This window comes from Haliotis asinina, chromosome 9 (genome assembly GCF_037392515.1).
Source record: "Haliotis asinina isolate JCU_RB_2024 chromosome 9, JCU_Hal_asi_v2, whole genome shotgun sequence".
In the NCBI taxonomy this organism is placed as follows: Eukaryota; Metazoa; Mollusca; class Gastropoda; order Lepetellida; family Haliotidae; genus Haliotis; species Haliotis asinina.
The window spans coordinates 57604546-57632237 of record NC_090288.1 but is presented as its reverse complement, the minus strand read 5'-3'; the positions used below and the strand labels follow the sequence as shown (position 1 = coordinate 57632237).

The 27692-nt window shown below is 39.6% G+C and overlaps 1 protein-coding gene and 1 long non-coding RNA gene across 2 annotated transcripts in view; one reads left to right on the top strand and one right to left on the bottom strand.

Moving 5' to 3' along the window:
* The window catches only part of LOC137296188 (protein CFAP20DC-like), a 32976-nt gene extending 13469 nt beyond the window's left edge, over window positions 1-19507 (bottom strand). Inside the window, exons 1-12 of the mRNA XM_067827905.1 lie at window positions 19425-19507; window positions 16245-16465; window positions 15779-15865; window positions 13595-13688; window positions 13355-13427; window positions 12209-12323; window positions 8578-8734; window positions 7093-7184; window positions 6623-6710; window positions 5176-5267; window positions 4446-4494; window positions 3954-4142 (exon numbers count right to left, since the gene is read on the bottom strand). Of these exons, the coding sequence (XP_067684006.1) occupies window positions 3954-4142; window positions 4446-4494; window positions 5176-5267; window positions 6623-6710; window positions 7093-7184; window positions 8578-8734; window positions 12209-12323; window positions 13355-13427; window positions 13595-13688; window positions 15779-15865; window positions 16245-16265 (1057 nt within the window). The 5' untranslated portion in view covers window positions 16266-16465; window positions 19425-19507. The remainder of the gene's footprint in view (window positions 1-3953; window positions 4143-4445; window positions 4495-5175; window positions 5268-6622; window positions 6711-7092; window positions 7185-8577; window positions 8735-12208; window positions 12324-13354; window positions 13428-13594; window positions 13689-15778; window positions 15866-16244; window positions 16466-19424) is intronic.
* A 231-nt stretch (window positions 19508-19738) lies between these two features.
* On the top strand, window positions 19739-26260 carry LOC137296010 (uncharacterized). The gene is made up of 4 exons (XR_010957617.1): window positions 19739-19834; window positions 23776-23831; window positions 24737-24824; window positions 26029-26260. It is a non-coding gene; the product is annotated as an uncharacterized lncRNA (long non-coding RNA).
* Window positions 26261-27692: the final 1432 nt, after the last annotated feature.

Here is a 27692-nt window from a genome sequence, read left to right as displayed (position 1 = left end):
CAACAGATCCTGCGATTTCTGAGCACAGAACTTCTCAAATGTAGCCCACTTGTCATCATAGAGTAACTGAGTGGAAGCTCTGAGTGCCCGGGCAGTGATCTTCGCCACCTGAGAGTATCCCTTTTCCCTCAAAGTCCTTTGCAGATGGTCCAGGTGCATAGATGAAACCATGCCGGATCCGGGTGCAGTGTCCGACTGTGGGGGTGGCGTAGCAACTGGTCCCACTTTGGAAGTCGGAACGGATCTTTTCCTGCTAGGCGGCGCAACTCTGGGAACCACGTACTCACTGGCCACCAAGGCGCATGCAGACGAATCGTCATCGTGAGCTCGAGTTTTGCCACTACTGCTGGTACTAGCACTGGTGGAGGGAAGGCATATGCTTCGAATCCCTCCCAAGACATCAAAAGAATGTTGACATCCCAAGCTGTCGGGTCTGGTATCAGAGACACATACACTGGAAGCTGAGTGTTCAACTTCTTGGCAAATAGGTCTATCAGTGGGTGCCTCTGATCCTGACATATGAGCCGAAAAATCTACGGGTGAAGCATCCACTCGGTCGGAGACGGCTTTCCTGGTCAGAGAGCGCATCGGCTAGGACGTTCCTGCAACCTGTGATATGACGAGCTCTGGCCTTGATGCCATTTGCGTCTAGAACACTGGCTAAGCGGAACATCTGATCCAGGAGGGATCTCAAAATCAGCCATACAACAGTTACGTTGTCTGAAACAATCAACAGGTTGGAGTGGCGTAGTAGGGGCGCCCAGTGGTCTACAGCTAGAATCACTGCCTCCTGCTCGAGATTGTTGATGTGCCATCCTGCTTCTACATCGGTCTAAAGCCCCAAGGTTGTCTGATCATTGAGGTGCGCACCCCAGCCCTGGAGTGACACGCTGACAAATAGTTTGTGATCCTGCACACTCCAACCAAACACCGTCGCAGACGTTCGACTCGATCGTCCACCACCACAGGTATTGGTGCAGATGTACCTGAAGCAACAGCAACAGCAACGTCTTAACATTGTCTATCTGTCTTCTCCCACCAGTCGAGAGGGATCCTAACACGGTCGTACTGTGTCTGGAACAGGCACCCGATAATTCCTGCGTGGGATGCAACTGTGACTTTTCCTGGTTGATTATCCACCCTAACTACTCCAGGAAACGGAAGTCTCGCTCTCTGCGTAGCAACTGAGGTTCGAACTGGTAGAGAAGGCAATCGTGTATGTATGGGTCGAACTCTATCTGCCTGAGATGAAGAAACCTACTGATAGGCGTCGTGATTCTGGGAAATAGCCAGGGGGACATGAAAATGCCAAATGCCACTGGTAATGTCGACCGTCAAATACGAACCTCAGAAACTTCCTGTAAGCCGGGTAGATATGCATCCTGTATGTTGAGAATGCACAACCACGTTCCCGGGATCAACTTGAGGCCCAACTGTTCCAGAGATACCATCTTGAAGTGAGGAGGCTCCATCAAGTAACGATCATTGAATGCTGCCATGTTGTGGATCATGTGCAACTTGTCGCAGTCCGGTAACGTAAGGATATTTGAGGATGGACCAGTTCCTCCAAAAGATGGCCAGTCTCCCACCTACTGGTGGCTGGATGCGGGAGGTCTCAGTCGTGACAGGTAACACCCTCAATGTCCTGAATAGGGGTGTTTCCCCTTCGCTCTGCTGGGGGTGGCGCGGGCGTCCCTGGTTGTGTCTGAAGGCTTGCAACGATTGGCTGCCACATTGCCCTGGCCACAACCTCTGATAAAGGTGGATCTAACAGATTCCCTCCTCGTGATGTAGCATTTCTTCCCCCACCGCATGTTCAAGCACTGTCATGAAATGCAGAAGATAGGGCCTCAAATGCTGATGACACCTCGGTGTTAGTTCAGCATGCTCCTTGTAAACCTCTGGGATAGTATTTCTGAAGAGGGCCTCTGAGGAAAAAGGAGTTCTCATAAGACGCCACTTGAACTCCTCCTGCCACGAACATGCGTCTAAAAAGCCTATCATATGCACCACCGTCGTCATAGCTAATGCTGTACGGACATGCCCCAACAGGTCATGAAGCACCTTGCCCTGCCATCGGGATAACGACGACAAATGTTCCAACCGGGATTCGTTAACTTCTTTCAAATCAACAGCCGCTGCTGACGTTGCTGACACTAGCACCGAGACTGGCTTCAGGATGCGCTGCAGGCCCGTATCAATCGCTTCCATTCTGGAATCCTGTACCCTTTCTGTGGAGTTGGAGGATAATCTCTTAATGGCCTCATCTAACACCACCCCAAAAATCGAGTCCGCAAAATCGAGACTGTGAACCTTATAGTCCTGCTTCTTTGACCTGGGTGTCCTAATCGTGGAATTTAATGACAACTTGGCAAAGACTTCATTCAAGGAGGATATGGCGTCGGCCACCATAGGATGTGGCAGAATCATCTACTCCGGATCTTCTGTGATAGCCCTGGCGCTGTCCTCACCTGACACTGGGGAAGGGCAATCTGGGAGTCTGTCAGATATCCAATCATACACTGCAAAAAGCGGCAGGTAAGAGCCTTCTTCCTCCTCCACGTAAGCAGGGTCTTCCTCATAATCATGGGAAAAATACTGCTCTTCATCCACATTCCAAGATATGCTCGAATTGCGCTCAGGTGCCTGCTTCCTGTACGCCGACTGCCTGGCTCTAGGAGGTGATGCCGACTGGGATCATGACCATCTGCTCCTTCTTCTATGGTGAAGAGATCAGGCCTGACAATCCGGAGATCTGGAATACAATTGACGACGCTTGACGAGCTGCTCTGGGTGCTTCTTGATCTAGATCTTTTGAAACCTGCGCGCTCTGCTCTCATTCTTCCACTGATGACAGTAGTGGCACATCTCGGTGCTCCACACACCAATGCGCCCAACCCTGGTGCCAATCTCTCGGTACTGGCGTCGACATAGCAACGTCGTCAGTGTCTGCAGCATGGGCTCCACCCTCGCCGAAGTATCAGGTGCCGCCCCAGGCAACTCCAGTGTTGTCTGTAACTCCAGCGTACAAGGCACCGACAATCTGAATCCTCAAGAGGACGCAGGAGAATGTGACATCTTGCGTAACTTCAGAGTTTTCCTCATCCTAACCACCACCAAGAAGACCTTAAACTCTGCACTGACAACCCCACACACGCTGCACAGCGCTGCTCAAGGGTACACGACACCATAGCACAATCCGGACACCAGGGGTGAGGATCCTTGCAAGACTTCAGGCCTTTACACACCACACACAAATGTCGCGTCATACACAATTATTGTAATAAAACGAAAATAAAAACATGACAATAAGGGTAAATAAAAAAACCCACATAATTGACTACTTGCATGTACATCAACTGTTTGCTATTGACAAGTGAAATGGCTGCCCCTCTGAAAAGGACAGCAAAATTACACGAAATTCAGCACCAAGTGACAAAAAATGAAACACAAAAGCTTAGATACGGTGGAAGAATTATAAACACAAACCAAATTGGCGACAAATAAAACCGATCCAGAAAATTACGGAGGCACCATGTGTCTCGTACAAGGTAGCCGACAAGTGTATGACAACGCATTTATATGCTATATCTGATACAAAGATTGAAAATATTACATACCACAACACCAAGAAACTGCAAAAGGAATCAGTGCAAAAGCATAGTAAGTCAAACATTATTAGCTGAAAAAAAGATAGCAACCCAAACATGTCTAGACAAGACGACGCTTGAAGTAAAAGTGAAGTCCTCGTGGAGTCTGCGTGCATGCACAGTGGGCAAATTCAGATACTTCCGTATCATTACAGTTGTGAAATTCGGGGTAGCCATTCAAGATTTAATAGCACTTCAACTCTGTCAGATCTCCAACTAAGCGAAGCTTGAGGTAATAAGCTAAAGACCTATGGTAAGGTAAGTAAAAAATTCTTAAAAATGAAGAAATGCAACAAGTATAACCTTTCTGGATATAACTTTGATTATCATTATCATCCACGAGGGATGGTTCAGACTTGGCCTTGCCATTCCTGGGTTGACTGGCATTGCTCCCTGCAGAGGAATCTCTCTGTGGCTCTCGGGTGGACAGTAGGCCACTCCGACTTGTGGAGCTCCCAGAAAGGTCTAAGTACGAGCCGGTGCCATAACCATCTAGATAAACACATAGAACAGACAGGTCTAAGTACTACCTGTGACATAACCATCGAGATAAAAACATAGAATGGACAGGTCTAAGTACAACTTGAGACATAACCATCTGAATAAATACATAGAACTGACAGGTCTAAGTACAACCAGTTATTTTCACACAAACACAAGTTGTCATACATCTAGCTTGAACATCTAGATGAACCTATCATTTGCTAACATTGTGAAGTAATGTAAACTCCCATGAAATCAAACTTCTAGAATATCCTTGTTACAGTGAAGTAAAACATTCAGTATGAACCTCACCATCCAGTCTTGAAGATGTTGACCTCATGCTCCGGTTTGTGAAGTTTCCCTGTAATAAGTAATCATCAACATTGTGCCATTTACAAAAGTCACATAATCATGACAAGTGATTTCCCAAGTTGGAAATCAAACCTGGTTCTTAGGCATGGTGAGCTAACACCAGGCTACCCTACCATCCGTAACTCACCATCCCAACATTCAAATGAACCATACTTTGCAACATATCAGTTATTTGTGTATTAGAGAGCAAGGATGAATCAAGAGTATTTTACACATGTAGAGGCATACATGCAATGCATATGTCAAGTGGAAACTAGGTCTGCTAAGTAAATAGGTAGAAAACAACGTGGACTATGTCTCAAACAAAAGTCATACATGGGATGACACCAGGGTGACATGATATCAGTTTGAAAATCCATGACCAATATGTCTCGGACATTAGGTTGAAAAGGGAAAGGAAGCCATAAAAACAAGTACACAGAGGTCATTTTCAGTAGTGAACATCTACTGCTAATTATAACAAATGTTTGTATTATTTCACACAACTGGGGAGACCAGACAAGTCGTGAAGGGTCATGAAAGAGCAGCAACTAATTTACTTAAGTCATGTTCAACATGAACAGATACAGAAAATAATCACACCTAGAATCACATATACACATGAAAACTCTGATGTCCAATGTATCATTTCACCCCAAGTCGGTGAAATAACATTATAATGTCAGCTCACCTGTCTGGCTGACTTCCTGCTGGTATCGGCCTCAGTTGGAACCTTGGAACCAAACGCAATGTGGTAGGACCTCTGGCTGTTGAGACTGGAGTCTTAAACACAAAACTTAAACCTCAGTAGTAACAAATACTTAAGTATGGCTGAACTGGCAATGGACCAAGCTTACCAAACAATAAACAGTGAAAAATATATTCACAACAACATAAACAGTTTGATTGGCACATGTGTTGACTGCTTGTGATTTGTGTACAGAAATGAGACAATCTCTTATCCATATGCTTCCATCATGTTGTAAGTGCCTTGTTATCCTCCCATCTCACATTTCAGATCGTCATATGTTTTCAATCGGCCATTACGATTCCCATTTATGGCGCAATAATGCAAGAAAATCCATGAGAAGCAACCTGCATGTCAACAAGGTGATACCCACTATTGGTGGCACATCAATATACTATGAATCAAAGTTTCATGTGTTAGCAACAGTAACAAACAACAAAAAATTTATTTTAAATCTGGGATCATTAATACAATATCTACCTCATAATCAAATGCATAAAAATCCAAATCTGTACTCCAAAGATGCCATTCATGTTTTGCTTGCTTACCTTACATACTACCTCACAAGATCATGTTACTAGTCATGTAAATATGCTGATAGATTAAGTTCTATGGCATGCCAAAATCACAAAATTGATCATGATAATCAGCAATGAATTCCAAAATTCATTTATAACGTTTCATTTATATCGGTTATGGAAGATTACCAATGCCAGAAAGGCCAGTTACCAGCAATGTAGTCAAGAGGCTCTAGATAATGATCATAAGGCTGTAGTTGGAAGGGGAATTCTAGGACTTTCCATAACATATGCTACCCTACATGATAAATTAAATGGGAAATCTTCTTCTGCTTGTGTTTGTTCTCAGCTACAGTTAAAATTGTTTTGGAGCACATAAGAATGGGAAATTGTTCATTATGTCTACATTTTGAAATGTCTGACTGTATTGTGCGAGTATCATACAACAGGTCCACCCTACTATTACAACATCGCTAAAAATATACAGCTAACAAAAGGATTGAAAACATATGATGATGAGACTTTGAGATTGCTTTGACAGCAATGGTGGGTTAATGATAGAAAAAAAAACACATGAAGGGAATACAACAGTTTCTGAAATAAATTATCTTTTCTGAAGGCAGGCTGAATAATGTTAAAATACTACATTAATTTTTTGTTCTCAAAATATTGTATCGTTAACTGATCAAGAAAATCAATACGCCAGGATAATACAACTCCATCACATCCTGCATGTACCTGTAGGTGTACCTTCTTGTGAACTGCTCAAGTCAGCCATTATCACCTGAATCTCATCCAAACTGTCTCCCTCAACACATATGTGAGACTAGGTAACCATTAGAACTGTCCCTATCATTCAAACAATAACCTACCTAGGTTAAGTGTTGACACAGGCCTGCTCAAACCCCCACTGCCCTCTCTCAGTCTCTCACCATGCTTGATCTTGTTGAGAGTTAAAACCTTGAGGAAGATAACGAAAACACTGTTACAGACATAATACACAATCACATGGATGTGTCTAATATTGTGCACTAGATAGGCCAACTAGGACAGAAATGGGTCATTGCAAGGCCAGTAGATACACATCAGAGTACAGGGGCACATATAGTCTGTCAGCATTTAGGACAAGCAAAGGGCATTCAGAATTAATTCTGAGGGTATATCTACAGAATACCCGATACTTACCAGCCACATTGTTCAGTGTCATGTCACCCTAATCCTTATGCTAACCTTAACCTCACCAAAAGTAAACTGCTTTGTTGGTGGAAGGTGCCCTGTATTCTGCAGTCTTACCATTGTGAGACTAACCCAGCAATCCAGTCACAAAATTCAAATACTGTACCTGAGTACACTGTGGGACATCTGTGGGAAGCTGGCAGTGTTTCGGGATGGGATCCACCTCACCAGGGTTACTGCTGCTGCACCCATACAGTTCTGTCATAGAAAACAATGTTACATACACACTGTGTTCAACACTGAATGGGGGCGAATGGGGTAGCCTAGTGGTTAAAGCATTCGCTTATCACACTTAAGATGAAGGTTCAGTTTCACCAGCTGGCTGATTTCTACTTTACCCTGCCACGATTAACACTATCAGGGTACTGTGACGTTGTTGACAGGAAACTTCTGAAGTCACCAAGTCTGATTGATGATCTAGTTGATCACCTTTACAACCAGCTAGGGCTGTTGGGGCCCAGCTCTAAACTAGCATCCCCATGGTGAGACCACAGAATCACAAACCAAGTTCAGTATATAATGTGTCACAGAACAATAAGGAATCAAGAAATACTTGCATGTGATCATGCCTTTTACAATATCTTTCATAAGTACCAATAAGTAACAGTTTCATGTGTTACCATCATAAACAAAAATACCACTTTTAGATATGAAATTTGTTCTTTGATTTGTACAGTCAGGCCGCGTTAGTCCGTACCCCGACAATCCGATTCCCGCGATATCTGAACAATAGCTAGCTGTAACCAATCTTGTTTACTATATAAACTCATTACCTGTTGATTCAGTAATCCGGTGCTTCACTCTCCGTATCCAAACGTTAATCAGCGATAACAGCTTAGCTAATTACACATAGTTTTGCTTCATTAATCCGGCGGTACATAAAAAAGGTTCTGATAATCCCTTTACACCTGAGCCCCATTCAGTGGTAATTGTTAAATGACACTTGCGAGTTGAAGATGTCGTTAGTTTGTGATTTTGACCAATTAGTAGGTCTCACTTTTGGTTAGTTGGAGTAATACCTGTCATGCTTACTTCCTGTATAAAACACTGATCGTGTCAAAATGAGATCACCTAACGCTTGATCGTTTCAGTAGTCAGTACGTTTCACTATCCGAACGTTTTTGATGAAAAACAGAAGCGTCCGGATTACCGCGGCCTGACTGTATAATCATTGAAAACCCATTTTCATATGGTGATAGACACATCTATTTTGGTATGCATATTATTGTATTGGTATAATGTTCACAGTCTATCCTAATGACACCTGTCAGTTTGTGCTTTCATAGTTTGTGCTTCAAATCTTAATGTAACATCACCTGAAATTTCACATCAACTGGTCCCAAGCACTATTTGAACTGTTTCACCATCATAACGTGCTTGAAACAGCTACCTTTTCAGATCACAGTTATTTACTGTAAGGAATATAATAATATTTCACTCTTTAGCTCTCATTTTGGCTGGACTGCACTGAAACAATTCAAAAAAGGACATTTTGTATGCAGCTCTTTAACATACTCAAGGAGAAACAGACGTTTTGTACGTAGCTCTTTACACATATTCTAGGAGAAACAATTACAAATCGGTCACTTACCATCATCATCTGTTGTGTCTGGAGGCTGAACTTTCATCGTAAACACACGCTTCAGTTTACAGTTGGCTGAGATTGCTACTGCCTCGATGGCCCGGTATGTCTCTCCCTTCCATGTTTCTCCCACAAGTGACACTAGGTCCAAACACAGGTTCAGCCACTGAAATTAGTCAATGTATCATTTGAGTCTTTCTTGTCCTGTGTAAAATCTGTTGCCAAGCTAGTTGCTAATGAAAAAAACACAACATTCATTCAAACACGTTCCTGTCTGCGATAAGCTGAAAACAAGAAAGAATTAGGATTAATGTTTGAAATGAATCACTTAACTGCCAGATGACTGAAAAAAAGTTCCTGAAAATACTCCAGTTGTATTGAATTGCCTGCTGTGGTATTTTAGACCTGTGTGTTTGTACGTCACTAAACACTGGACTTCATCACATTTATTTAGTAATTGAGTCAAGTAGTTTACACCATGAACGATGATGGGATATGATCATATTGCATAATGTGCATTTTAGGACAATTGTCTTTGAAGCTGTAGTATCAATGAAAAAAGATCATTCATACATCTAAATTTCAGTTTCAATGCATGTTTGTTTTGTTGTTAAATGCCAAACTCAGCAATATTCCACAATAACAGTGGTCTCAAAGTAATTAAATCTGGCCCAGACAATCCTGAGATTAACATCATGAGCATCAACCTAAACAAATTCATACAAACATAGAGGTAACTGATTCTTAGAAGAAAGTCATTCTTGGGGTTCATATCAGCATCAAAAGGTCCATTCTAAAATCCAACGACAGCTGTAACTATATCTTTTTAAAAAATATTTACATAAAAAACCTGAAAAAACTTGTTTCAATGTTTGTCTTGTGAGACAACCCCTACAGGGTCCCACTGTGCCCCCTACAGCCAAGGGCAGGTAACTCTCGCCATCTACCCCATGCCTCATTTTTCATCTTTCATGCTGAACGTATCATAATGAGGAGAGGTGGGTGGCCATACCCAATGGAGGAATTTCTTCAAAGAATCAGTTACCTCTACTGGTTTGTATGATTCTTTTTCAGCGGTCCTCCTTGGGGTACATACAAGCATAAGACAGACTCTCAAAGATTGTGAGTCAGGAGTGGCATTCTGTGTGGCAACAGTTAAACCCATGGAGGAGTGAAATCTACAACTGATAAGGAAACAGAAAAAAACACACTTACTGAGCCACTTGACCACTGATGGCAACAGCAGTAAATAGAAAGCCGAAGCTTATACATCAACTGGTTCAAATAAATTATGACATAAATCCCCACCTCCTAACCATAACAATGGAAAGGTATGTATGGGGAAATGCCAAAAATGTTAATAGTCCGAACCAGCGATGCAAGGCATAAGGGTTGGGAAAGCATAAAAACGTCTGAAAGCCAATAACCTAGGGCGTTAATAAGTATTGTAAACCAAAAGTCACTGTGTTCTGTAATCTGATTGGTTGAAAAACATGATCAAATGGTATTAGATTCCCGGAAACTGCAAGACTATTCACTGCGTACTTACACGTAAACAATTGTTTTATTGTGTCATCAACAGTGGTGACGTCATTCAAATCATATTGTGACGTAAAGTTAGAATGACGTCACAAATGAGGAACTCCAGATGCTACCATGGGAACCAGCTGAAATGGCCAGCTGATGACACTTTACTGCTGTACTCATACTCGATGTAAACGAGTGCAGACAGTAAAACCCCTTTGGTTTACCTTTTTGTTTACAATGTCGATAAACATCATGTGTTGGTCAATTTCCGGGTGTTATTGAGTATTTGAAGCACGGGAATATTTCATTTGAAACCTCCGGCTGACGCCGTCGGTTCCAAATGCATTCCCGTGCTTCAAATACTCAATAACACCCGGAAATTGGCCAACACATGATGTTTATCTCCTAACTGCATACTAATGGCTCAAATGCATCCCTCCTATTTGGAAGGTGGCTTTGCCAGGACCTCGATAAAACCCAGAGATTTTATTAGCATCACTAAAAACTTTGACGAAATCAAAGGAGTAGAAACACAACTGCACAAATGAAAAGCAGGATAAAACACCCCCACCAAGCTCTCTTGGTGTGAAGGGCATATGACTGGTTACAGCATTCAAAACCTGCCCTGCCTCTCTTGCTTTAGGTGGACAGGAAGTGAGGGATGTATGTACACCCAAACCCAGCCTGACTCAAAAGGGTGATAAGGCTTACAAGATGTAGTGATAGTAACCATTTCAACACTGAACACAGAACCAATGACCAGTTACGCACTTTCTCAGGGTGTCAGGACGCTCTCCACTGGAGAGAACCGAAAGACTGCATTAAGCATGATCCTTAGAACGTGTGTCAAGTAGGTAATGGCAGATGAAGGCGTTCAGCTGGCCCCAATGTGTGGCAGAACCGAAAACCTAATTCAGCAGTGGTGTTCTGTATTTCCAATGAAGCAGCATCTGCCCTCACCTGGTGGGCCTTCAACCCTTCAGGGGAAGGTGAACCTTAGCATTATGAGAACAATCATGGAAACAAACAAGCTAATGAAATAAAGTCTGCTTGCTAAGAGATTCCCCAGTCTTCCCGTCACCGAACACATGGGTACACATATGAATCCCTTTCACTGAGCACTCAAATGAGCGCAAATCGATCCCCGATATGGGAGACTGAGTAAAGGAGGAAGTTCAATATGAACTGTCACATGGAAAGCAATATCGATTTGAGAGTTGTAGGTATCTTGGAAGCAAATACAGACATGATCAGTATGATATGCTGTCAGTGTTGGGTCAGTGGGTATCGCATGGATGTTGCCAACCCTTCTACCAGATCTTACCACCACAAGTAAAGTCATCTTAAAAAGAAGTGAAAAATCAAAGCCAGACAGTCATTTGGCTATTGAGAACAATTTCACAGTGGACTTGGTTGCAGCTGAGTCGGTCAAACCCTGTTCATGTCAGATACAAAGCGCTGTATAAGAGGGTATAACGGGGTGATGCCCATGCAAAACAAAAGCATGGATATGATGACATTCATGAACTACGTCGGCAAGGCTGACCACCCAATCTAGATTGTTGCCTCTCACAATGAATACAACAAGCATGGGTTTCTAAAGACCAATAGTGAACAGGATCATAAAAGGGCTTCTTTCAATACTAATTACTACAGTGAGACCCCAGATATCCAGACATACTCAGTTTTTTGTGAAAGTCGTCCGGGTTACGGAATATCCGGATATCTGTCATCCAGTCTTGGGTGTTCAAACAAGCATACACTTCTGGTAAAAATCACTTCCAAAACAGCATCGTCATTTTGATTTGCCAGTTTCATTTCATTCAGTGTCAGGTGGAACTACCAATCATCACCAATAACCTGCTGATTAGTCATTAGTCTGGATTTTGTCTTGAGCCAAGAACTCTCACACTTCACTTCACACGATCAGCGGAAGATCAAAGCGAATAAGTGACTCAATTTTGTGTTGATATACCAGCTTGGTATGCAAAACTTGCCATCCAGACCTTTTCATAATGCAAGAGATGAAAACTGACTGGAAGGCAAGATTTCCTGACATCTGGGGTTTGGGTATCTGGGATCTCACTCTACATTAAGCCAGCTGAAAACCTACCACAGCTTTCCGGACAACATTGAGAGGGATCCGTGCATGTAGTGGCGTGACTTGCGTCTCCTTCTGTGAGGTAGACATCTGGATTCTGCGTTTATTGTTGTGCATATCTGTCACACTATACAACAGAGCAGATTGTGAAAAATACACAAGATGATTGGCAAAGGGATATTGACTAATGTTTGATGTAACTTTTTTGTAAGATATTTTTTTCAGAAACATACGATGGGAAATCTGACAGGGTGAATACTATATTGAATCAACTTACAGAAAAAGCCTGGGGCATTTATCTAAATTTGAAAAAGGTGAGTAATTTTAATGGATTCATATTCTATCCAGGGTGAGTGACTATGAAGATTTAATGCTGCAACTTAATTCCAGTTATATCAGAGAAGCAGGTCTTAGACGCATGCTGCTGACGAATCTTGAAACATAACTTGCACAAACCTAGACTTAAACCCATGATTATAGGATTCTAGAGTGTGAAAGGGATATATTTCTCCAGAGCAAACAGTGGTGCATAAGACCAATCAACCCTATTGCCATGATTTCACAATGTTCATAGTTCCTGCCTGCATATTCACAGTGAGGGAATGAGTTAAGTTTTACACTGCTTTTAGCAATATTCCAGTAATATCATAAAAAGGAACACCAGACATCCATTTGAGGATCCATTTAAACTCAAAACATCACTGATAAACAGTTTGATGGAAAGCTGATATAGGTGTTGAATCATTTGAATTTTTCAAACATGTTTCACGAACCATGGCGAGCAGCATTTTCATAAATTAATTTTCAAATGTGGCATTTCAGTATTTACAGTGCCATGAAATATTAAGCAATACTTTGATCCCTGGACTATTACACCCCTGTATTTCACTAGTCTCACAAGAGTCAGTGAGTTTCATTTCATGTCACTTCTAGCAATATTCCAGCAATATCATGGTGGCGCAAATGGGCTTGATGCATCATACCCATGTGGGGAATCAAACTCGGAGCATTGGTCTGACAAGAGAACACTTAAACCACTAGGCTATCTCACCACCCCTCAGACTTATGACAACCACAGCATTACTATAGCTTAGTGGAAGAAGCCCAGGCCTACATCTACCTATAATCAGCACCAATCACACTGGGAAGCCTACTTACCCAAGTTCTATGGAGAATTCTTGTCCCTTTACCAAGTACAGTTGTAATACAAGGTAGCGCTGAATCAGTGTCACTGAAATGAGAAGCCACATGATGGCGACATTAGACAGACAACAACAACATCCTTGTGAACCAAGACTTCTTCACCATACCTGTGCCTTGGTAACACAGCAGGTGTAATGATGTCATGCTATGTGAAACTACACTAAGTAAAGGAGGACCAGTACAAATGGGGCTTACATGAATGTCTTGAGTCCTTCGGCAGCTGTATCCTGGTGGTGGCCGAGGTGCCTTCCAGTGTGTACACATAACCTTTAACCTCCTTTTCATAAAGCTGTAACAAAGATATATGTACACGCTGCCAGAAAAGTGAAAAGGGAAATTTTAAGACATTTTAGATCATTCCTACCTTGCAGTGGATTTGTCAGTATTTGATCTGAATGACCTGTCCAGGTATGTCACAGACTGTGTATCATGTGTACCACCAATCAAAAGCTTTGACTCACTTAAAGCACTGACTATATTAGGTGTGTGCGAGTGTGCATACATGTATGCGTGTTTCATCAAAGGTGAATATCTCCAAAAACTTGGGGATGCCAACTACAAACCTTAAAATCATGCATCTAATTGCTGAAAAGCATGTGTAAATATCTTGCATGGGAACAGCTACATCCTGATGCAAGGTTTTGTAAGGAATTCACCAATTTTACTGTTTCATCACTTGCTGAACTCATGACAATAATCTTTTCAACATTGCAAATTTGTTTTACAATAAATCAGTTCTTGTGTAAACAGTACCTTTATACAGTATGGAATATTTCACAAAATCTAGTTTAGAACAGTGGAGTGAAGCGGCTACCTTTAAACTAGTATGAACTTTAAGTGAGTAGTATATATTTTAAACCTCTTCAATGATTAGTGTCAATAATTAAATATGAAGTCTGTGATGAACATACATTACAGAGGACGACTGTGTTAGTGCATGAAAATTAAATCTTAAGCTCTGATAAGAGCATCGGAGCATTCTGTGAGTCCAAATATATCCATTCATGAATCCATTTCATCTAATCATGGTCACTAGAATTGAAAATGACTGAATCTTAAAAAAGAGAATGTTTTTCACTTGAACTTGGGTTATTTACTGCTGAGAGATGAAAATGGAATACAGTCGAACCCTGTTTATCTGGACGTTTTGGTTTCACTCGAAAATCGTCCGGATAGCGAGATGTCCGGTCAACTGGATCAAACAAGCAAAACGTGAAAATTAAGTGAAAGCAAAAAAAAATTTCATGTACATATATCAACAGTGAATCACCATAGCATATAAAATGTACCGATATTATGTGCATGGAAGAACGCAGGTTTGTCAGGTTGTCTCGGACGTAATAGCTTGTGGACCTTCAGATGGTAAGTTAGATGAAAAACAAATCGATGACAAAAAGTTTCTATTTTGCCAACTGCATATTCTTTGTTTAATTTTAAATGCCCTAAAAACATGACATTGCGTCAAACTTATGCTGTCTGCAGAAAGTAAACTTCCAGACGGGATCACTTGACTTAGATCATGTGGCAGGCTATTTTTAACTTGCATCATGACAGATAGCAGGGGTTGATTTAAAAGTGTTATATAAAGTACAATTACAGTGTAGCTTACCTTAATTCTACTTAACATGCGTTTTCGTTACTGATGAGATGTTCTCACATGCGCCAAATCCTAATGAACAACCTGAGTGACATGCATCACTAGTGTTTTGATGGCTAATTAATCAAGTCACACCAAATGCCTTCCGACAGATTAAGAATGAAACCACATAGTCGACAACGGTATTGACTTGACACATACACAAGCATGCTGTACAGATCTCTCCGTCTGGATAACTGGATCATTTTTCAATGGAAATCTATGGGAATGGTTTGAAAATTCGCCATCCAAGTCCAGAAGCGCCGGGCGTGGTAAGCAAGTACAATTAATGAGCATAAGTTTTGTTTCACATAAAATTCGTCTGGAAGGCAGGGTTTCCGGACGCGTGGGGTCCAAGTAAACGGGGTTCGACTGTACATCTGACCATGCAGGATAAAACCAGCTGATTATGAACCTTGCCATTAAAATCAAGTATTAAACCAGGACTAGTCAATTCTTCAAAGTTTGACTAAGGTTATTAAAACAAACATATGGCCATCCAAAATATATTACTATATATATCAGTCTAGTACTCACTGAATATTTTGATCAGCTGTACCAATTATTACATGCTGACAAGAAAATCCAGAACAGGGATACCTGTACTCTTTTACTACTATACACTGACAGTTCAAATCCTATCCAACACTTGTTTCAAAGCACAAATTTCTACATTCAGTGCTCTGTTACCATGGTTATGACTGTCAAAGAGCAATGATCACTCAATAACAAAACTGTCTCACCTTCTTGATACCTGTCCCATTCTGCAGCTTCCAGTGAGATGTGGAATCTTTGCCCTGAGCGCTGAAAATTTCAAAGTATGGACCACCCTGAAAGAAACAAGCATGACTGTCTGAACATGGATATGATTTCGATTCAATCCCATCACAGGATGACAAAGCAACAATCACATTGGTCACTGAAAATACTGCTTTGGTGAAATACACAACCACAGGTATCATGACAAAGGCAAACTTCAGGCACAACAAATATAGCATGTCCTGGAGCTATAAACATGATAAAGGGGTGCAACTCTGCAAGCAATATTGCAGTCACACAGAACATTGGATCGTTATTAATTCACAGTATGACATGGAGCCCTTAAGTTTAATGCAAAAGTATTTAGGAATAGTATGCCTCTAATCTAATATTATGGTATGATAAGACCACTTCACTTTCATGCATAATTTCAAACACAGTCATACGTACCTGAAAATCATGCCTGAACATAGTGCTTGTAAAGGTCTTCAGTTTCCTGTAGCAACGGTTATACAAGTCAGTGGTTCACAAGGTAACTCTTCACCTCCTGGTGTCCAAATAAGTTTTCTTCCCATGGCCTGTCTTGAATCTTAAACTCTTTTCATGTAGGTTCCATTAACTTCTGTGTGTATTTCTTGTGTTGTAGTGTACATGAACCCTAGATATCGCATCTGGAACAAATAAAGACAGTTTATCAATATATGACAGCAACTACTGATATGAGGTTAGTTAGATTACAACAATATTACCGGTATATTGTCAAAAGGGAAAGATTGCATAATATGGATGTATGTTTCATTTAACAGGTGAAAATGTGCTGGAGTAGCAAATTTGGTAGTATCAGCTGTTACTCAATATATCCATGGAGTTAACAATTTGTCTGAAAGACAGATACACAACACTTTTAGAAGTTCTAAACTAACATGATCATGATGATATGAGTGATGACAGAGGATTTGAACAGAATAGATTAATGATGAAGATCAATTTTCACAATATTAAAGAGGCACTGACATTGAGCAATTCTCCAGGATTGGTGCTTGCATTTGTTACTGATTTGTTCTGGAGGGTAACTGAATGATATCCCAGAATTCTTGACTGGTTTATGAACAATGACATGCCGTCTGTTTGTACAACAGATGGTGTAAGGGCGAATCCTCTCACTGATCAACGGAAATGAAAGACATTTCCATCTTGGAATAAATTTGGAATTACAAGAAAATGACGTGAACAGGGATGGGTTTGTACCACTAAACATATATGACAACAAGGGAGCAGTACCAGTAATCATTATACTGTATGTAGTCAAAATGTCAATGAAATCCTGAAGGGTTCTTGCCGTTTTGCGGATATTGTTGCATAATACTATGTACATAATTTTGCTGTTCACTTAAGTTGACAACTGCACATGTACATATTTACATTATCAAAATTGGGTTGATTCAGTTTATGGCTTCAAATAAATCAATAAATGTACATGTTCTCTTTATCATAGGTCAACTGACATGGTATTATTACAGATTAATTCTGACTAAATTAAATATCAAGGTACAAAACTAGAAGGGGGATCAAAATCGGTCTCAATCATTATATCATCCATGCATAAAGAAATAAAATCTGAAATTGCCTGCACTGCCAGGATACTTTATCAAAGTCAAACCAGAACCCTCAGCGATATTTCTGAACAATTCCTTACGTATGCTTGTTTTATATAGGTTGAAGAAATTAATAAACATGTTCCCTTTTTATGTGTGGATCTTACATACCACTGTCTCAGACTGCATGTCAGCTGTCCTTACAAAAAGCACCCCAGTCTCATGCTATGCTTAACTGCATTTGCTGGTTAACTGTCTTGCGTTAGCTAACGACACCTGGATGGCAGTGTTAGACTGCTTGGTTAAAGTCAAATATTATCACAAAAATTATTAAACAGGCACAACAGCTCAACTTCAGTATATGTTATAAAAGTCTGGTGATGTGCTGGCTGAAAAGACGGATAAGCGCAAACATATTCAGTATTTATGATTACTGACCTACAAGCCAGCCCTAGTTATACAGGGTATTCAAATATGTGATCCCCCTACTGTGCTGTATTATGCTGAATGGGTCAGCACAAGTACTACATATTTGTATATCAGGTACATTTCTGTATACATGAACATATGGTATCCAAAATCAGTAAACAGACAGATAGAACAAGTCGATTCAACACCCTTCCTGGGTCAGAACTGTCATATCATTGTTCTATTTGATTGCACTGATAAGAAACGAGCAACCAGTGTCAGTAACACTTGAAATCAGGCAAATGCAAACTATAAGCAGTATTACACTCAGTAACCTTTATTTGTGGATATAGCGGAGGAGCACCTAAAATCATATTTTAACTACATGATTTCATTTTTCATACTCACTAACAGGTGCTAACAGTATCTCATTTATAAGGCTGTCTCCTATTCTCACGGGTTTCCTATTCTTGCGGTAAACACATTTTCTGCTGAGGTCGCCGATGCATGATACTTAACGCTTGTTTACATCATTGACCAGTAACAAGGAAGTGACCCAAGTCTGTGAATTATCAAAATTTTCCAATGTAATGAATATTTGTGAGTTTAAACCAAATTGGAAAAATCATAACTTTCCCCTGCCCTACCCGATAAGATTCCCCTTCCTTACACCTAATAACGTTACTTTCTCGTTGTACCGCTAGAGGAGGAGACGCCTCGAAAAGTCAGCGGCAGACGACCATGTTTTTCATTGAGCTCAAGTGAGATAATTCACTTGATGAGTCAAGCAGTTGATAGATGCAGATGTTAGAGGGGGCAATCTCTTCATTTAAAAACAACAAGCATACATATGAAAAGAACTGTATATATTAGTTTTTCAGCTGATATTCGTAAGTACCACGAGAATAGGAGACGCCAGCATACTTGATATTTTGTAAAAATAAAATTCAGTAAAAAATACATCAAAAGTACTGCATCCTGGGCTTATATAAAAAGACTTTTAATTAATGAGATAACATGCTGTCATAGTTATCCACAAATTTTGGCTATGGTTCTGAACATGGTCCTGTTTTGGTTAGGGATTGAGAAATGGATTTGTCCACTGTCTAGGGTAATGGGTACGTTCACTCATTATGAACCTGTTTTCAGTACATTCCTAAATATATAAAAACGTAGCTGGTGAAAATATCTGTAGTATCAGTAGAGACAACGACCACATCGGCCTAGTGTACTACTGTCCGTGCTGATCCTTATGATCGACCAGTGAACATGTAAAAAATCTCGTGGAATTTGTTTAACGCTGGCAACGGATGATAGATAATATAGATTGGCTTTACTTAGTTTCTCACTTTGAACAACTGTAATGGTATGTACTTTTTGTACAATGGTGAGTGTTTTGTAGACAGGTAGACAATAAACATTACATACCAATCTGTTAACTGTACACTTGTCAACTGACCAACTGAAGAATGAGGGAACGCTACCCTGTGAGGTTCATCCAAGTTGATTATCTTACTATCATTTTAAGGAATATAATTCCTCCATGGTTAAAGAACTGTCTAAGTATCAGTGCTGAAGGAAATGTGGTTGACAAGACAAATGAACCAATAGTAAATTAATTATTGACCTTAAATCTTTAAAGTTGACTGATCTCCTGCGTTGTCCGCCATATTTGTTGCTACAGCCAAGAAGAGATTCTAAAAGCCAATCAAAACTACTTTTACGTTGTAAGCACCTGCAGTTATTACGACCTTTCTTACTGAAAACGAAAAAGGATTTTGTGAGAGAAAAAATATATTTAACAGAGATAACCTCATTGAATACGTTGCAAACATATGTTTCCATATCCAGAAAGAGACATGATATTAAAACGTGATTTTCAGAACACGAAACAAATATGACAACTATTATAAAACGTTTTCATTTCGTTTCGTTAATACGCATTTCACAGGCCGTTCCAGTTTTGCATTTGGAAGAAGATTGCGCCACATGTGTTATTGTTGGGAATATTGAGTGTAAATATGTCAGGTCGTGCAGGTATGTCTTCTACGTTAAACAATGGTGTCATAATAACTCCGAAATATTTTCTTTAGTGTTTAGAACTCTTCACAGGACAGCAAACACATAGCCTAGTGGAGTGGGATATCGTCGATCACTCTGGTTTCGTTTCGATCGTAACTTTATAGTTCGATGACATAAACATCATAAAGAGAGGTTTGATGTCATGCAATAAGTAAGGGAAAACAACCGTTGGAAGTTAAATTTTAAAGTAAAGAGATAGATCTTTAAAAAAGTGAGTAATCTTGACCGAATTCAACTCGTTATTCATTATTTTCATTTAAATTTCTGAACGTTTGTTCTTGCAGTGTCTCGACACACTGTCACACAAGTCTGGCTTTCCACACACTGAATTGTGAAAATTTCCGTTTTGATTGTAAGCATGAGACAGCTAGATTTGTGTTGAACAAAGGATACTAAACCAAAAGTGTCCCCAACCCTTAGGATCGAAAAGGGTGCCACACCCAAACACTAGGTTCTTAAAGGGGCACTGATGCGGAGCGAATAATGCTTCTAGCCAATGGTCTAATTACGAAAGCAGACCGCTAATTGGTCAGCGCCCACTCCTTCGACCGTGACGGACAAAGGAACTGGGCTCCTGTCCATATAAGCAGAATTTATTCACCTCAACAGTCAGGAGGCCGGATGCCCATCACATGCCATTTGTTTAAAAATATCCATGGTATTCCTTGTCTGATCGTAACCATATATCCCAGCAGTGTAGTTCTTTTCGGATGCTTGGATGGTATACTTACTGATCCAATTTGATCCTATTTCTGTGTTTTTAACCTCGATATTTAATCATGAAAATATGATGTCTACAGGCACGTAGCAAGCCATTTGTTTCAGTACGGAAGATTGCAAAGCTTTATATTTAGGAAGTTTTGAGTGTTGGTTGAGCTGTGATAGCAAATAGCATACGTAAATTTTGGTAGCTATGGTAGCTACAATGGTTTATTATTTATGATAATAAAACACACAGTTGATTTATTTGAATTCGTAAACAAAAAAACGATGACTTTGCCTTTGGTAGAGAAATCTGAAAATTGTCTTACGTAAAAAAAAACTTATTTCACCTATTTACCAGAGTACACAGCAAATGCCTGTGTGTATTCCTTATGTAACGAAATTCCGTTGGTATCCTCAAAACAGTTTCGGCCCATAAGTGTTTTCAGGCTGCATGCGACACAGAGATTACATTTTTCCTTGCTGTAACTCGCGTTTGATGGTGTAAACCTACACGTGTTATTTGTCATCATTCTCTTGATGGTCAATTCATGAATTTATAACAGGTATAATTAGTAGCAACACCACTTCGGTTACTCAACAAAGGTTCCCATTTGGCATTTCTCCTGTCTGGAGTAAATACTCAACATTATAAATTAAGGTCTGTAATGGCAAATGTATTGTATGTTATGTAATATGTGCATGTAAGTGATGCAAGAGGGTTTATCAGCTGAGTTACAAAAACAAACATTGATCAAAGGATTAACCGATAACACACTGATTGATTAATTACTTTTATCTTCTAGCGGATTTGTCAAAAGGCAGTGTGTGTAGATGACTACACCCTGTCGTAAAGTGTGAGTGCAAAAACAACATCCTCCCTTCAAAGAATTAACCACCCTTGCATTGATTGATTGATTGCTCAATATTGGTTAACTAAATTACTTAGAATAGTGGACATCATACAATTAGTTGCCAGGTGTGCTATCTTGGGAGACCAATGAGAGGTTTATCTAGTTTTCACCAACGAAAGACGTGAAACAATGTGTTACTTTTTCGCAAATGAGACAGTTGTAAGACACGCGACACAGAGCAGGATTATTTACCAGCTGCAGATGAATGGAATACGATTTCTTTTACGTGGATATTGATGGATACATTCCTGAACAAGGTAGTAGCCTGACATTGTTGCTATAAAATTAGTCTGTTTTACATTCATTATTTGCATTTTGTTTTAATTTATTTGTTGTAGCATTCAGCAGAATCTGTATGACAGAAAACACACACTAGATCGCGTATGTGTGTGAAATAGGATCCATATTGGCAATCTATACAATGTATAAATGTTGCTGTTATGTTAGAAATTTACTATGAGTATAAGCAAATCGTGTGTTCTTTTATTAATTTTCAGAATCATACAAATATGACAATGAACTAATTAGGGTTATGAGACAAAATATAGAGACGTACATTGGCTTCGTTATTTTTCCGTCCTAATAGTTTTTTACCATTTCTACCACTGGCAAATGATTAACCTTCAAAGTGTTTCATTTGTTTTCATAATACATTTGTAATGAAGTACAAATGACTTCACCTCAGTTGATCTGTCTATAATTAAACTATCAGTTGCGCTTACGGACTGCGCAGCAGAGGTCACGAACCAGTCACGAATTCTGGGATATCATCCGGGTACTCACGGGAGAAAAACAATAACAAAAGTTTACACCAGTCCACGGAAATTGCTCCGCATCAGTGCCCCTTTAAAGGTACCCAAACATAAGGATCAGAAAAGATTCCATATCCTAACCCTGAAAATTGTGAAGCGTTGTTAGATTCTAAAGTTGCACAAGCTTCCTAAGGATTTTAAAGGAATCCTATAGAACTATTAAACTTTTGTGGTTTTAACATATGAAATTCATTCTTAGAAAACTTGATAATTACAATTTGTAGTAAATGTTTGATGACCAAAAGGATTTTACAGGACACCACTTGTAACATAACTCAGTGAAAATAAACCGAAAGTGCATTTATTCTCAGCCTAGCGGATGCTCGCAACAGGGCACCACCATTTGTTTTAATTATGTATTGTACCTCCTAGAGTATATGGGATCTTTAAAGGATTGGAGTCCTGCAGTGAACTGAGGCAGTGCAATTACTGTGTTGTTGCGGGACATAGTGCCATGGCATGATAATTGCTTGAAGCGAGCACTCTCAACTAAAATTATTGTTATGTAAACTCGTTGAGAAAGCTTCTTTATTTTGCTTATGGTTGGATTACCATGTACTTATTGTCATATTGAAGGGAGAGAAGGTAGTGTTAATCATAGCCAAGAGTACAGTTGAATACCCTGGTCATATGAACATGAACATGAAGAATGCACTCCTGGGCCCACTTGCACTAAGCAATCTTAGCACTGTGACTATCTTTAAATTCTTAAGCCTATGTTGGAGAATGGGAGTTATAATCATTGTAGCACAAAGATCACTTTGTGCAAGTGGTTCCTGTCCAATATTTCAGCCACATTGTCTACCCTAATCAGTGTATTCAGGATTGTCTATCTGGTTTTACATCAGTGTTTGTATACATTTAGTTAAATTCATGTCAGGAAGTGACCCATGAAAATTAATTCGTGGAGGTTAATCAACAGATGATCCTTCAGAATGTTGAGCATAATATGTATTAGCTGTTGCCATGTTTAGATGACTTTGTTACCAGTGTTGATTATTATGAAGATAGTGATTGAAATGCATTTATTTTGAAACTGAAGAGATCTCCATATAGAACCTGTAGCAAAGTCCACAATTTCCGGTTAACTGGATTAGAGAGTATGCATGGTAATTGGTATCCTCGGTATACCAGTAAGAACTATTACATCATAATAAAATTCAGTAAGATATGATCAGGTTACTATTTCTAAACCATGCTTTTAACTTACAATATCTGAGCCAGGTGTCCACACAACAGTATTTGATCAATATTTTCCTTTAGATTGTATTGCCACCATTCAATGCTTATGATTGCTAGCAATATCTGCTACTTTTGTTCACTGAGCAAAACTCTCAAAGAGTGCCACCTGAATGCAACAGAAATGCTTGTATGATTTGAAAGTATTTCCTCTTTGTATTTGTCCAAACTTTGTTTAATCTTAGCCATGTCCAATTGCTAATGTTTCAAGAACCTTCTGACTTTACAGGTGGTAAGAAGAAGCCTTTAAAGGCTCAGAAGAAGGAACAAAAGGAGTACAGTGAGGTAAGGACTAGTTCCTGGATTAGTTTCAGCATCCTTAATATATTACAGCTTAGTATATTCACTGTTGATGGTATCTTTCCAAGCAATGTAGTTTTGAGTATATGGGAAACAAAATTTAAGGTAATACCTGCATAAGAAAAGTAAGTCATGTATTTTTAACATGCTGGATTCAGACCTTTGGAGGAATTCGGACAAAATTTACCAGACTTAATGCAGGCATGAAGGAAATAGTGTATCACCACTGTATAAAACCTGTGAACATTATGTTGTCATCAGTGTATCAAAATGCCCACAAGAGTCTATCAAACAAGAATTCAGCATTGAGAAGCCAGGGATTACAGGAGGCTAGTCGCATAAAAATTGACAATGGACTCAACAAAATAGATGAGCGTGTTCATAGGGACGCAGAAAAAGTCTGAATACATATTTTTAAATGTTGATCGAGTAACAAGATGTTATCACTGAGTCTGCTACTAGCCGGGTTATGATATCATTTGCAATTTAATTACCATGATGATCGTGGTACACAAAACAATAACACTGACTGACTTGCAACAATAATAATATTTAAGTGTCTGGGACCGGCATTTTGTAGTCCAGAACCCCTGAAAATTGAGAGTACGAGTCCCAGAGATCCTCAAACATGGGACCCAAGATAAATCCTTGGGAAGCTACCAGCATGGTACTTGGTGGCAGATCTCAGGAGATAGCACACCATTTTGGGAAGTCAAAATGTGGGATTTCTAGCCCTATAGAACAATACAGACAGCATGACCAGTTAAAGTTCAGATGTCCATTATGTTGAACCCCACTTACCATGCTAAATAAAGAAGGTGAGACTACAGATCCTTAGTAGAAGATGCTTATGAGAAAATATTTGGACACATATTTGCCTTTGTCAACAGGAGGATCTTGAATTCAAACAAAAGAAAAAGGAAGAGCAAGCTGCATTGAAGGCAATGAGGGAGAAGGCTGGCCAGAAAGGACCTTTAAGTGAGTAGAGGATTCAGTTGCCCAACAGTGCCAAAACTTTAGTGTTTGTTACAAACCTGTTACTTGAGTACATTTTCTTCTTTAGTCATAGAACATCAGAAGGTCATAACTACCACCAGATACTAGATGTAATTTTGGAAAGTTCACAGTTATATAATTGTTCTCCATTTGACACCTGACCTGTGAAGGTACGTGGTAGAATATGGCTTCTGCAAGCTATGCTTGTCGTAAGCGGCGACTAATGGGATCGAGTGGTCAGGCTTTCTGACTTGGTTGACACATGTCATTGATTCCCAGTTGTGCAGATGTGCTTGCCGTAAGAGGCGACTAATGGGATCGGGTGGTCTGGCTGTCTGACTTGGTTGACACGTCATCGATTCCCAGTTGTGCCGATGGGTGCTCATGCTGTTGATCACTGGATTGTCTGGTCCAGACTAGATTATTTACAGAAAGCTGCCATATAGCTGGAAAATTGCTGAGTGTGGTGTAAAACTAAACTCACTCTTTTGACACCTGTGTGTTACAGGTGCATCATACAGAGTTGTGTCCCCTACTTGTTTGGTTAGAGAAGTTGTTGGTTTCATTTAACATGGAAACATATTTATTCTGCGCCACTTGTATAGTTGGGTCTAGTTGCTGTATTGCAGTTATTAGAACACACTTTTACTGTTTTTCAACAGTTGCCTTATTGTTTCAGTGTGTTGTGAAAGTTTATTTATAATTTTATGCTGAAGATATTTTGAAATTCACATTGATGTATTATTGTACAGCAAATAGTTGCAATACATCTGTAGTTCAATGTGTCATATCGTTATTAGTAGCATTTTGGTAGAGGATTAACTGCATGATCAAGGTGATAAGCTTGACTTGATTACTTATTATTAATATACTTATATTATTATATTACAATCAAATTTATTCAATGTGTAATTGTTCATTCAGGCAACTTTGTGGCATCCATGTCAGCTTTCTAGATCAGAATGACCGATGTCTGTGGGTGCCAAGACAAAACAATAGTATCTTAAAGCAAGTTTTATTCCTACGGCTGTAAAAATTGGGATTGGCACCAAAATTCAAGAGTCGGTTAGGTTATCGGAACCACAGCATTATTTTAAGGCCTAACTTCTCTTGAGTAGTACAGTTTATAACTCAGTAACACAAATGATCCTCATATCAGATTTATTTTTTTTCTTCCATTTTTCAGCTGGAGGAGGAATAAAGAAATCTGGCAAGAAATGACCCTTGCTTTGGCTGCCGTATTTTTGGAGGCGTTGATCATGTTTACCTGCAGAGAAGACTTTGTCATTACTCCTGGTCCATTATATTCATGACTTTGAGTGACTTGTCACCATGCAATGTTGGTCAATTGTTCGTTATGTATCTTATCATGTAATAAATTTTTGAACTCCTAAATAAAGCATTTATTAAAGTCTTTAGTTAGAGTTCAGAGTTCCTTTGGATGTTTACATAAGTTCTTGTCAATAAGAAACATGTGACATCAGAATACTTGGTAGCATGTCATATTATAGGAAGCTGGTGATAATGTAATTTTATTTACAACTAAGCCAAATCAATAATAGGAATAAGATTACCTTATTAACATGTAGTTTCGATGAAATCATAATTTTCTCAATTACCAGTCTTTACTCTATCTGTAATGGTTAAGTCAAATTCTCCATGCTCAGAGATGTCCCAAAGTCTTTGTGTTGGTCTAGTGGATAATGCCACAGCCTAGAAAGCAGAGGGGTGGCTATACTATTCCTGGTCTTGTCAAAAGAACGAATACACATTAAATCCAATAGTCATGCAGATATCATGCATGTCAACTGGTGTCATTGGCTGATCAGACCTAAACGTAGCACTTCATCGTATCCAATTTCTGTAGATCAATGTTCATTATGCCAATCACCAGTTTGTCTGGTCCAAGCATGCTTACTTACAGACCACTGTCAAATAGTTGAAAAATTGGAGAGTTATAAATGAAGAACTCGCAACACCAAAGACATGAATGTACGCAATTCAAAGACAAATGTACGGCCTGCTTAGGTTGGAGTGGGTATCCATGTGACAATTCAAACCTCGCACCATAAATGCACTACCATATCCAACACACCTCAAGGGGGAGATAACTTTTCTGACCATACATGATGCTCTATGTATTGTCACCATGAAAATGCCTTACAATTATGTGGAAATAAATGCCACAGCATAGAAACTCATCTGAATAAGCAGAAAGTATCCAACATGTTCAGAGGGTTTCTTTTTTTTGTAGTGTTATGTTAAATATCACGGATTGAAGGCAGTGAAAGTGTTATTGAGATGTTGCTGTGTCATGTGCAATCTGACAATATAAAAGCATGATAAAAGTACACGGTTCCATTTAATAAGTGGGTCAGATGTAAATTGTTATATTTAGGGTTTCAGATCATGGTTCAGGTTTTTGCACTTTTTAGGTGAATATTCCTAAGGATTCAGCTCTGAATTTGGTACCTAATCACCAGCACATTAAGTCAGTGATCTAACCCACTCAGCCACCATGGCTTCAAGGAAAATGGAACAATTGGTCTGACAACCAGTAGTCAAGATCAGATACATTGTGCACCCCTCATAGTATGGCTTCTTTGGGAATTGGTCAGATTCCTTCTTTGCAACAACTTCGTGGGTCATCTTTTAAGACTAGCAACAAGTCAAAGTCCAGTACTTGTCTATTAATGAGTGATTGAGTTCAGATATATGCATTCTCAATAATCTCCAGGATATATGTTCAAACAAATCTTCACTACACCCTGGATGCATCTGCGTCCCTGCCTGATGATCGTATTACCTAACTTGGCTAGCTATTTCTCCATTCCAGTGTCTACACTGGGA